The sequence below is a fragment of the Muntiacus reevesi genome, chromosome 3 (assembly GCF_963930625.1).
Source record: "Muntiacus reevesi chromosome 3, mMunRee1.1, whole genome shotgun sequence".
NCBI classification, from domain to species: domain Eukaryota; kingdom Metazoa; phylum Chordata; class Mammalia; order Artiodactyla; family Cervidae; genus Muntiacus; species Muntiacus reevesi.
Genome location: NC_089251.1, coordinates 262,267,019 through 262,280,098, shown reverse-complemented (window position 1 = coordinate 262,280,098; position 13,080 = coordinate 262,267,019). Strand labels below are relative to the sequence as shown.

Here is a 13,080-nt window from a genome sequence, read left to right as displayed (position 1 = left end):
CTGAAAGAGATGGGAATAGCAGACCACCTGACCTGCCTCTTGAGAAATCTGTATGCATATCAGGAAGCAACAGTTTGAACTGGACATGGAACAAGAGATTGGTTCCAAATAGGAAAAGGAGTACATCAAGGCTGTATATTGTCACCCTGCTTATTTAATTTATATGCAGAGTACATCATGAGAAACGCTGAGCTGGAGGAAGCACAAGCTGGAATCAAGATTGCCGGGAGAAATATCAATAATCTCAGATATGCAGATGACACCACCCTTATGGCAGAAAGTGAAGAGGAACTAAAAAGCCTCTTGATGAAAGTGAAAGAGGAGAGTGAAAAAGGTGGCTTAAAGCTTAACATTCAGAAAACTAAGATCATGACATCTGGTCCCCTCACCTCATGGGAGTTAGATAGGGAGACAGTGTCAGACTTTATTTTTGGGGGCTCCAAAATCACTGTGGATGGTGACTGCAGCCATGAAATTAAAAGATGCTTACTCCTTGCAAGGAAAGTTATGACCAACCTCGACAGCATATTAAAAAGAAGAGACATTACTTTGCCAACAAAGGTCCGTCTGGTCAAGGCTATGGTTTTTCCAGTGGTCATGTATGGATGTGAGAGTTGGACTGTGAAGAGAGCTGGGTGCCGAAAAATTGATGCTTTTGAACTATGGTGCTGGAGAAGACTCTTGAGAGTCCCTTGGACTGCAAGGAGATCCAAGTAGCCCATCCTAAAGGAGCTCAGTCCTGGGTGTTCATTGGAAGGACTGATGCTGAAGCTGAAACTCCAGTACTTTTGGCCACCTCATGTGAAGAGTTGATTCATTGGAAAAGACCCTGATGCTGGGAGGGATTGGGGGCAGGAGGAGAAGGGTACGACAGAGGATGAGATGGCTGGATGGCATCACCGACTCGATGGACATGAGTTTGAGTAAACTGCGGGAATTCGTGATGGACAGGGAGGCCTGGCGTGCTGAGATTCACGGGGTCGCAAAGAGTCGGACACAACTGAGTGACTGAACTGAACTGAACTGAACACATCCCAAGGGTAGCTCAATATCCCCTTTCTGAGATTCATCCATGCTCTTATACGTATCATTAGTTCCTTTTTATTGGGAATCAGTGCCTAGTGAATGCATATGTATTACATACAATATATGCATGTATTACAAATCATCTACTCTCTTACTGATGCACACTTTCTCATACGTGTCATTTTGTGGCCATGTTTTCACGTTGCTACCTATGAGCAGAACTGCTGGGTCACAGTAAGGGCACATGTTTAACTCTACCCCATATTAGCCACCACCCCTCACCGCCACAATCTGTTCTAGTGGACGTGAAGTAGTATCTTATTGTGCTTTTAATTTGTATTTAACTGATGACTACGATGCTGAAGAACAATGACGTTTATCATGTCAAAAGTGTTTTCTCTAAGAAATTAACCCTTTTTAGAACAAAGCCAAAATAATGTTACAAAACTTAAGACTAAAGAAACATGCCATCACAGTGATATCTAGGGGCTTTCTATGGTACTTGATTTGATAGCTAAATAAATTGTCATACAGTTACTGTTTCAGATAAAAATTTAAGTATACACATGCTGCAATGCTAAGTGAAGAAAAAGATAAAACCCTCAGATAATTATTCAGTTTGGGAAATTATTTCATATGTATTTAAGAAAAGGTCTAGAAAAAGATTGCTCAAATATTACCGCTTGTGAGATTTCATTTTACTTTTCTGTAAAGGCATATTATTTATAGACATGGAGGTCATATTTTCAAAAGACACTTATCTATAATCAAAGAATTTAAGTGGCTTTTACATGGTACAGGCTAAGAAGTACAGAAAAAATGTCAAACCATTGATTTTTCTGAACAAATATAGAGTTTATAAGAGTAGTAAGACACAATATACAAAATGAGAATGGTCCTAAAAAAATCTATACCGCAAACATATGCTCAAGTTGCAAGATAAGTTTTTTTAGTTACTAACAAAGGCACTGTAACTCAAGGCAATATTAAATGACTGTAACATAAAATACTCAGAGGAAAGACCGCAGGAAAGAGATTTTATGTACACAAAAGAAAACCAACAAAGCAAATTTTACCTCATTTCCAAAGGCAATGCACTTGGGTGACTGGTTTACGTAATCCAAAACAAAGGAGAGCTCCTTAGCTTCTATTTCCTGACTTGATGATTTTGGTAGTTTCACTGAAGCCAGCTGAAAGACATCTAGCCAAAGGCAGCTATATTAATAGAAAGTTTCTCCAGAGAAAGCATGTGTGTTTGTTCATATAAAGCCGTTTATCAGAACTCCAGAGTTCACTTGATACCAAGATCATAATTCTAGGCTCTCTGAACAAGCTGTATTCTTCATTTGAATATACAAGTTTTAACAGAAGTCTAATCTCACAACTCATTTATGTATACACACAAGCATCATATATGTAGAAATAGTAAACAATTTCTTTTACTGGTGCATTTTGCTTTCCAAAGTGCTGAGATGAGCTTTAAAATGGAGACAGAATATGATATACTGGTGAAATGAGCAGCCACAAGCAACAAATCATCTAAGAGCTTTCAGAAATGCTATGGACTTGCCACACATACACAAATAAATCTTTTCTGTAAACTGGCATGCTTTTCTTTTTGCATTCTGTTAAAATAGCTTCTCCTTAACAGGAAACAGTTATATTTCACTATACTATTTCTTCCTTATTCTCTACCAGGGATGCCCCCTAGACTTTACAATGAATACAAAATTCTGTAACACACTGATCTACTATTTTCTTCTGTTTTGCAGTCTTTCTTACAGCCTTTTCAGTCATCTCAAACTTTATATGCCTAAATCCTAAACACATATTTTCTTTTCTAAAGTTAAGTCTTCCCCAACACTGCCCACTTCAACTAAGGAATCATGCGGTGTGTATGGGGAGTGGCTACCAAACCACAATGATGAGCAAAGCCACCTAGGAAGATACAAAAAATGCTCATTCCTAGACCAAATCTCAGACCCAGTAAATCGGAGTTTAGAAACAGGGATTTTTTAAGAAGCACACAGATCAAGAATTAAGAGAGACATTAAGATGGAGAAGGAAATGGCAGGCCACACCAGTATTCTTGCCTGGAGAATCCCATGGACAGAGGAGCCTGGCGGGCTACAGTCCATGAGGTCACAAGAGTTGGACACGACTGAGTGACTAAACAACAGACATTAAGAATTCACATATTTATGTACAGGCAGAACCTAGATACTGAAAAGTGCTATTTTAAATAGTCACCTGATAAGGCAACAATCATTTTAAGAAATATATTGCCATATCCAGAACATTTTTTGAAATGTCCCTTAGAGATGGTTTATGGGCCACATAAGAAAACTCATAGCTTTTTATTCTTTCATGTCACATTTTTGATAGATAAAAACTCCTTAACATGGTTGGTACCAAATGACTTCTAGCTAAAAATGATTTCACTTTCACAGTTGTGACTATTCTCAAGTTACTTAAAAGTCCATGATATTAACAATCTGCAAACTGTTTCAACAAAAGAAACAACTCCCTCCCCAAATCCCCCAAATCTAACCAACACCCCCCAAAAACAAACCAAAAATCCCCCCAAAACTTCCAAACCACCCCCACTATGGAAAGGATTACTTAATGAGTTGTGAGTCAATCTAGCTGACCACCCAGCAACAAATTTAAAGCTGCTCTGTACTTTGAATTCTGATTACAACTCTACTTTAAGGAGGACAAACACAGGTTGTACTGGGATTCTTAAAGTCTGAGATTAGAAAAATGTTTTGGATATACTTTTTATATCAATGTTGGGGTATTAAACTTACTGCTAAAGGATAATTACTTGTAACCACTGAAAATATTCTCAATTTCCTAAAATGCTCTGAAACATGGCAATTTCAGTGAATAATGTTCTAATGATAACAAAAAATAAAAATAATTTAGCCACTCTCTTAGTTGCTAATAATTTGTTTTCTATACCATTTCTTCCAGATTCAAGGGCAACAAATGGGAGGTGTTTGAGGATGGGTAAAATGACAGGGATGCTTAAAAATGACATTTGTTCAGTAGCAAGACACACTGTAGCTCAAAATAGCTTTAAAATTAGTTAGGTTGTCCATTATCACAAACATATTTTACATAAGCATTCCCTCATCAATACTTCAGAAAGTAATACAAACCCTCCCCCAAATGACTGCAGTAATGATGAAACCAATTTGAACATCAGCTCCAAAAACTGTGGAATTCAGACTAAAATGAAAATGTTAAATTTGAGACACTGTAAAAAAAAAAAGCCACTCAAAGTTATATAAATCAAAATAAATTAATTTACTATACCTGGTTTTTCTTTATTTATTGTAACAAAGACAGAATCCTCGGCACAGGAAAGAGTAAAGAGGGCATGAAGCTCACATCCAACTCTGAAGGTCTGAAAGATAAACAGCACCGTATTATTTATTCTGTCCACCCCATGCAAAAGTTTCATAACAGGAGGGATTTTTTAATCCATTTTGCTCACTGTTATACTGCCAACTACAGAAGAAAACTTGGCCTAGGGAGACACTCGGTATGTATTTACTGAATAACCTTTAAGTGAATATCTCTAGATCTACCTGGTTCTTTTCAATGGGTGCAGAGTATTCTATTGAATGAATATCCAATTTTAACTCAAGATTAAATTCAACTTTTTTCTACCATGAACAATGTTTAATGTTTTAAGAACCATATGTACCTGCCATTATTCCAACAAGAGATTCCTAAGGGTGAGATTGCTGAAGCAACGGTATTCGTTTTCAGTTTCATATACCGACTATACACAAAAATGTCTATTTCTCTATATTTTATCACATATAGTTTCAATTCGTAATCTGTCTAAACTGACAGGGAAAAATGCTGTGTTATCTCTTAATTTACATTTAACTATTAACAAGGTTAAGAACCTTTTCATGTTTATTGGCTATTTCTTTTTCAAGTATTACATATTCCTACTCTATACCAACTTTTTTTTTCCTGTGGAGTCACTAGTTTTTCCTTATTGGTTTTTGGTAATTTTGTGTATCACCAATAATATTTCTTGTAAATATGTTCTTTCACTGCTCATTTTTTGGTTAAAAAAGTTTAAAATTTTATATAGTCAAATTTATCTTTTATCACGAGTGAATTTCGTGACATTTTAGGAAGGCTATCTAAAAGATGAGACCTTAGAAAAGTAACAAAACACACCTGTCTTATGTTGCCATTCCTCTTCACATAAGGAAAACGGAAACTCAACTCACGTACCTTTATCAAAATGCCATCTATATAGTCCCACAGTTTAATCGTGCCATCAAAGGAACAAGAATACAGCTAAAAGGGTAAAAACAGTACAAAACTGATTAAGAAAAAGAACTACAATAAGATTATCAAGTAACTTAAATGCGATACAGAGGCATTGCCTACTCATTAATCCATTATTAGCTTTAAAGACATGAAGTCATTTATACTGTTTTTGCAAAATAAAAAATCTTATCACAGCTCTTTGCGGAAATGAGACCTATCAAATTTTAATTAAAAGAAGGAAAAAAGTCAACCCTCTGCCTTCAAGAGGGAGATGATAAGATACTAAGTAATAAAGAACTCTTGGGAGCTTGTGACTATTATCCCAGAGACCAGTTCTTTACCAGCAGAACTACTTTTATCTTGCATGGGTATCAAAGGAATGTAGGTTGTAACACACAGTCAATTTCAACACTTATCTCATTGCAGACCTGTAACCAACAGTCTGTGGGCCAAACTTTGGTAACACCAGAATGCCTTAGTAACATGTTTTTATTTGTTTCAGTGGACTGAGTTTTACTAAGGATACACTGAACTTCTGTGTGTGCTATTATTGTGAAAACGATTTACAAGAAAGATGGTGGAGTAGGACATGGAACTCATCTCATAAACAATGTAGTTCTAGGCTGTGATCCTATTTTAATGATTAAGTGAAAAATATCCTGAAACAGAAAATCAAAATAGATATTTCCTCGATTGTCAGTTAGAAAGCTTCTCAGCCAAATTCAATTTAAATTATTCTGGCAACAGTAACACCAATATTAAAATATTCAATTGTGAATTGTTTAACACCTGTAGATGGTTGTTGGGATTGAGCTGGATTCCGGTCACCAGATTTCTGTGCCCTTGCAATATATGCACACATTCTTCTGTAGCTGTGCTATAAACTTTAATAAAGTCTCCAGAGACACAGAAGATATACCTGGAAATAAGAGAGAAAAACAAGATTCACATTCTCCATACAGTATAATCTGTCTATTGTCCATAAAAAATTAAAACATGCAATGGAGATTTCATTCAAAATAAAAGTGCAAGAACTGTATACTCAAATTGTGTTGCTCACACCTAGGGAGACATCTCAGACCATTTAGTTCATTAACTCTCAAAAGTAGATCAATGATGCCAAAATCCCATCTCTGGCCTGTGCCAGGGGCAGAGCTGTATGGAATCATCCTGCAAAAAGAGCTGACCTAACCAAGCTGCCTGCTCCCTAACGGATGCAGAGACTGTGTCATGCACTATCAGTTACTATTCTGTGGTGGCGTGTAACAGCCGTCTTTCCTTGTCCCCCAACACTCCATCATTCACGGCGGACACCAGTTTACAAGTACAAAGCCAAAGATTCTCTCTATCCAGTGAGGTCTCTCATACAGCAAAGTATAAAGACTGAATGGTAGTTCTTTTTCTTACTGCCAAAATGCTGATTTTGCCTTTGTTTTTCTAGATCTGTGGCTTTCTTCCATATAGCAGAGGCTACTACATTATTAACTGTGGTTAATCTGGGGTAATATTTGACTTTTTTCATAGCAGGTATAACCTTAAGACAAAGCTCAGAATTGCAAATATTCTAGTATCTATCAAATAAAAAAAATGTTTCTTCTGTGCCTATTAGATTTGACACTGTACATGTCTAACATGGTGCTTCCTCATATACTATAGAAGGTAAAACCCACAGAATCCTTAGACTGGACCTCTTTCTACTCTGTGATCCCAAATAATTTGATCTCAGTTTTTCGAATTGTGTTGAAATTCCTCATTTATCTAAATATCCATCTCCCTTATGTAGCCATAAGCTCCTGTAGGGCAGAGGCCTTACTTATATTTGATTTCCAATGTTCAATCCAGTCATTCAAACAGAACTTGCCCAATCTTCAAAGATTTTATAAACTATTTAGATAAAATGGACCAGTGAAAAAATTATTATAAAATAATCAATAGGTAAAGCCCTATGCTGACTAGGGCTGCCATCATTTCTAAGACACTTGAGTTTTCACACATACATCTCTGAAATCAAGATGCCTCTTCCAAGTGCTGTGACCAGGGGATGCGGCTGTGCTCAACGGTTTAATAAGATCAACAAAGAACAAGCAATGAAGCGGCCGAGGTCTACGGACGCCCCTGCTGCTGGTTCCTCCTCTCCATTCCCACGCGCACCCAGGTTCTCACCAGCTTCAGCCCAGACCACTCTTTTAAGGGCTCCCTTCGGTCTCCAGGTGTGGCCCTTCAATTCACTTTTCTTATTCATACCAGACTAATTTTTACAAAGTTGACCATATTACTTCCTTAAATAAAGGCTAAATTAAAATCCTTCAAGGTTTTTTCACTGCTTTGAGGATATGATCCAAATTCCTAAGTTTGACTCCAGTCTGCCTAGAACTTTTTCACTTGAACAGAGGCCAAGTGGTTCAAAATTCCAACAACCTGCCTAACCTCCCTCCCCCCAAATCAGCATCAACGGGTCCTCTGGGCAGTATTTCCTTGAGATGATGGTGGGTGACGGGATACTGAAAACTCACCCTAGCTGGTTTTGATACTCTTCTCTAGAGGAAAGTCATTTCCTCTCTCCTCGCTCCTCAGCAGAGAACAATGGGTTTAACTATCAACATTTGAATACAAACTCCTAGAGGAACACTGTGTGCTTCGGCACATTCTGCTATCCACGGAGAATGAGAACATTTTTGGTGTCTTCAACATTCAGCTCAGCTGTCTTTCCACCGGAAACCTTCCCTCATTTTGTTCCAAATCAGTGCCTGTCTTAACCTGCTTCTACAGGGTGCAGGGCTCAGCTCCACTCCAGCATTTTCCACACAGAGTATGAGAGACCTTCCCTACCAGGCTACGAGCTCCTTGAGGGGAGAAACTGTGTTTACTTATTACAAATAATAATGGAAATACAGTGTGGTAGAAAAGAACGCATTTTAAAGAAGTCAAACCCAGATGGGTTTGAATGTCAGCTTTTATCCATGAATGGGCTGAATGATGTTGGAGAACTTAATCTCTCTAAACCTCACTGTTCTCTAACCACAGGGTTATTATAAGGATTATTATAAGATTATTATAAAGGTACGCTGAAACAATGTGTGCAAGTGCAAGCTTTGCACAGACAGCTAATACTCAATAAATACTTCTGTAAAATGAAGATAACAATACCTAAACCATGCAGATAGGAATGCACATAAAGCACCACCACAGTGCCTGTCACAGAGGACTCAAGTCATCTTTGTTGATAAAGTGTTGAAGAAATAAATGATGTTTTCAAGCAGGAAACAGGATTTATATGAGGTTCTGAAGAATGTATGATTTAAGGGCTGGGAAAGAAAAACGAAGCTGCTAAAATTCCATGATTCTGTCATTTCATTTACTATTTCAGCTTTTTTGATAAACTCTTTGAAGTAAAATACAACATTTCCTTACCCTCTTTGTATAACTTAGCCAACTCCTTGTAGTAGCTTTTAGATAATATTCAAGTCCTCAGTGATTTCATTATAATCTTGTTAATTTGCTATAAAACTGGCTTAAAATTATTAACATATATATATACACACACACACATATGAAAAAAAGTATCTCTAAATCTTGACCAAGTTCCTATCTTGAATTTCTACCTAAACACCTGCTACATCCACATTTATTTTCAAGATACTTTAAACTCAAGGGGCCCAGTATGAACCCAACATCTTTTCCTTGTTAATCCTATTTGCTAAAGCACTCCAAATCTCTGCCTTTTCTCTTCACCTTCAATATCTTAATTTTGGCCAAAGTCATCCCTTGCTTGGATGCCTGCATTAGCCTTCAGAGCCCTGGTCTATAACCTTCTAGACTCTTCTCGCACCACTTCCCTTCACCCTATCCTGCAGATATACTGACCCCACGGCCATGACAACCCTCCGCCTAGTCCAATTTAAGTTGTCTGCTTTGCTTGATCTCCCTGCCTTCCAATATACCCTAATATATCTTGTTTTGCAAGATCCTACTGCTGAAGGGAAACTTTCTCACTGTGTAACTTCCTCTTCTATGCCAGCACCGTACCTTGAGTATGCTTCCCTACCATCTCTCATCTCTCCACCGTGTATTATACAGCCTTATACAGTTTTCAGATTCATATTCTGAAACACAATCTTATGTTACCACCCCCTGCCTGAGTATACCTTATCTGGGGAACTAAAAAAATACACTCTCTTTGGACCAAACAACCTAGAACTGATTCTATGTTTCGGTTCGAAACTCACATCCCCCAGCTCTCTCCAAACACCATTCCTACTAGCTAACTGCACACAGTTCTCATGCTTATACTGTGCCCCCTATCCCGAACGCCTTCCATATATATCCTCTAGTCAAAATACCATCCATTTGTTGTAGTTCAGTAGCTCAAGTCGTGTCCAACTCTTTGCGACCCAATGGACTGCAGCAAGACAGGCTTCCCTGTTGTTCACCATCTTCCAGAGTTTGTTCCATCCCTGTCTAGCCTAAACATCACTTCTTCATCAACCTTCTCCATCCTTTCAGTCTGAAACACTGTTTCTTATGGGCTTCCAAAGTGTCACTGTATGAAACATCTGTTACTGGTTAGCTTCTCTTTCTCATTAGGTTTGAAATTCTGGAAGGTAGGATCAATCCAGGAATTTTATTAGTTTTCGAAATCTGTTTGTTACAAACACATAGCTGGTAAACACTTAAAAATTAATTGCACGACTAAGGAAGTGAAAAACATTAGATCCCAATATAATGACTAAATTGTAGAAATAGCACACTGGAGGAAGAAACTGGATATAAATCCAAAGTGGCAGAGCTTTGGCAATCTCTTGAAGCCTCAGTTTCCTCCTGATTCACAAGTTGAGTATCAACAAAACCCTTTTTATTTTAAAGACCAAAAGATCCTTTTTTTTTTTTTTTTAACTCTAAGGCAATTTATAGAAGTTTCTTTAAGTCATGCATGCATTCGATAACTGTTGCCATACACCCATAAGATATTGTGGCAATACAAACTTTCATAAGATACTACCTCTGCTTTTCCAAGACAGAAAGGGTAAGTGTCTATCCCTGAGTGACTTGGAAACCTTCTTTTTATATTGTGTCATTTCTAGATGATGTTCACAATATAGCAATGATGCTAAGAGCTAACATATATTGAGCCATTCAACGACAAGCATTGTTTGACATGCTCTATATATACTTTGGCTACCTGATGTGAAGAGCCATGGAAAAGACCCTAATGCTGGGCAAGACTGAGGGCAGGGGGGTTGGTGACAGTGGATGAGATGACTGGATGGTGTCATCGACTCTAACGACATGAGTCGGAGCAAATTCCAACAGACCGTGAAAACAGTGAAGCCTTGGTGTGCTGCAGTCCATGGGGCCGCAAAGAGTCGGACACGACTGAAGGACTGAACAATATGTATTAAGGCATTTAATCCTCTGAACAACCCTATGAAATGAACTACTAAATATTATTCCCGTTTATAGAGAAGGCAACTGAGGCAAAGATTAAGAACCTCGCGAAGGGCACACAATAGATGAACCGGGCTTAGTTACGCTTCCAGCTATACTGAACTGCTGAGCAAGGGCATCAGGGCTTAGGCATGTATTTATCTCACACAGAATCTAATATCAGGTTTTACGCAGAGCTCCAAAAAGGCTGCCAAAACGCATTTTTCAGGTGATAGGGAAGGGCAAAGAAATAGGAAACTGCAATCGTTCAGCAACCCAAGTCACGATTCGGTCCGAAAGAAGGCTGTTTACTCGTGGTTTTCCAAGAGTAGCGGAGTACATATCTGTGCCTGAACCATTTTCCAGCCTCTCCAATGCCGAGCCGATTCTAGACGCAAGGGTCAGCCCGGGGGCCCCCTCAACCTACCTGCAGGTCCGGGGAGCCGGGAAGCGAGCGCGCCCCAGCCGGCGGCGCCTCCGGATTAAGGGGTTTCTGACACCTCTTGCAGCACCCGGACACCGGCTCCCTCCCGCGAGCGCACCTGCCCCGAGGCAGAAGCGCCGGCTGGCCTGTCTAGACGCGCCCGGCAGTTCTCGTCCCCCACCACCCGTGGACTCACGCCCCTCAGCGGGGCCGGCAATTACCCACGGCCTCTTACTTAGAATCCGCAGAGAACACCGCTCTCCTGAAGTTCAACTCGCTGCCGCCACAACGAACCACGCGGATGCCCTCCTGCTCCACCATCTTGGCGCACGCGCAAGGGCTCTATCGCCGGCCCCACCAAGAGCTTCCTCTACGGAAGCCGGTGGGTAGGAATCTGTCCCGGCCCATGCCGCCACGCGGGGGCATTCTAGGACTCAGTCTCTATGGTAGGTGTCTATGGTAAGACCCCGCGCCTGTGCGGCCATCTTTGGTTTGGGCAACGTCACACTCGTTCAGTTCAGTTCAGTTGCTCAATCGTGTCCGACTCTTTGCGAGCCCATGAATCGCACGCAGCACGTCAGGCCTCCCTGTCCACCACCAACTCCCAGAGTTTACTCAAATTCATGTCGATCGAGTCGGTGGTGCCACCCGGCCATCTCATCCACTGTCGTCCCCTTCTCCTCCTGCCCTCAATCTTTCACAGCATCAGGATCTTTTCAAATGAGTCAGCTCTTCTCATCAGATGACCAAAGTATTGGAGTTTCAGCTTCAGCATCAGTCCCTCCAATGAACACCCAGGATTGATCTCCTTTAGGCAGGACTGGTTGGATTTCCTTGCAGTCCAAGGGACTCTCAGGAGTCTACTCCAACACCACAGTTCAAAAACATCAACTTTTCGGCACTCAGCTTTCTTCACAGTCCAACTCTCACATCCATACATGACCACTGGAAAAGCCATAGCCTTGACTAGATGGACCTTTGTTGGCAAAGTAATGTCTCTGTTTTTTTAATATGCTATCTAGGTTGGTCATAACTTTCCTTTCAAGGAGTAAGTGTCTTTTAATTTCATGACTGCAGTCACCATCTGCAGTGATTTTGGAGCCCCCCAAAATAAAGTCAGACACTGTTTCTACTGTTTCCCCATCTACTTCCTATGAAGTGGTGGGACCAGATGCCATGATCTTAGTTTTCTGAATGTTGAGCTTTAAGCCAACTTTTTAACTCCTCTTTCACTTTCATCAAGAGTCTTTTTATTTCCTCTTCACTTTCTGCCATAAGGGTGGTGTCATCTGCATATCTGAGGTTATTGATATTTCTCCCAGCAATCGTGATTCCAGCTTGTGCTTCTTCCAGCCCAGCGTTTCTCATGATGTACTCTGCATATAAGTTAAATAAGCAGGGTGACAATATAAAGCCTTGACGTACTCCTTTTCCTATTTGGAACCAGTCTGTTGTTCCATGTCCAGTTCTAACTGTTGCTTCCTGACCTGCATACAGGTTTCTCAAGAGGCAGGTCAGGTGGTCTGCTATTCCCACCTCCTTCAGAATTTTCCAGTTTATTGTGATCCACACAGTAAAGGTTCTGGCACAGTCAGTGAAGCAGAAATAGATGTTTTTCTGGAACTTTCTTGCTTTTTTGATGATCCAGCGGATGTTGGAAATTTGATTTCTGGTTCCTCTGCATTTTCTAAAACCAGTTTGAATATCTGGAAGTTCATGGTTCACGTATTGCTGAAGCCTGGTTTGGAGAATTTTGAGCATTACTAGTGTGTGAGATGAGTGCAATTGTGTGGTAATTTGAGCATTCTTTGGCATTGCCTTTCTTTGGGATTGGAATGAAAACTGACCTTTTCCAGTTCTGTGGCCACTGCTGAGTTTTCCAAATTTGCTGGCATATTGAGTGC

General features: G+C 39.8%; 1 protein-coding gene across 1 annotated transcript in view; it reads right to left on the bottom strand.

Moving 5' to 3' along the window:
- The window catches only part of WDR75 (WD repeat domain 75), a 34,375-nt gene extending 22,832 nt beyond the window's left edge, over positions 1-11,543 (bottom strand). The window contains exons 1-5 of the mRNA XM_065931913.1: positions 11,412-11,543; positions 6,118-6,247; positions 5,290-5,355; positions 4,348-4,438; positions 2,103-2,227 (exon numbers count right to left, since the gene is read on the bottom strand). Of these exons, the coding sequence (XP_065787985.1) occupies positions 2,103-2,227; positions 4,348-4,438; positions 5,290-5,355; positions 6,118-6,247; positions 11,412-11,497 (498 nt within the window). The 5' untranslated portion in view covers positions 11,498-11,543. The remainder of the gene's footprint in view (positions 1-2,102; positions 2,228-4,347; positions 4,439-5,289; positions 5,356-6,117; positions 6,248-11,411) is intronic.
- Positions 11,544-13,080: the final 1,537 nt, after the last annotated feature.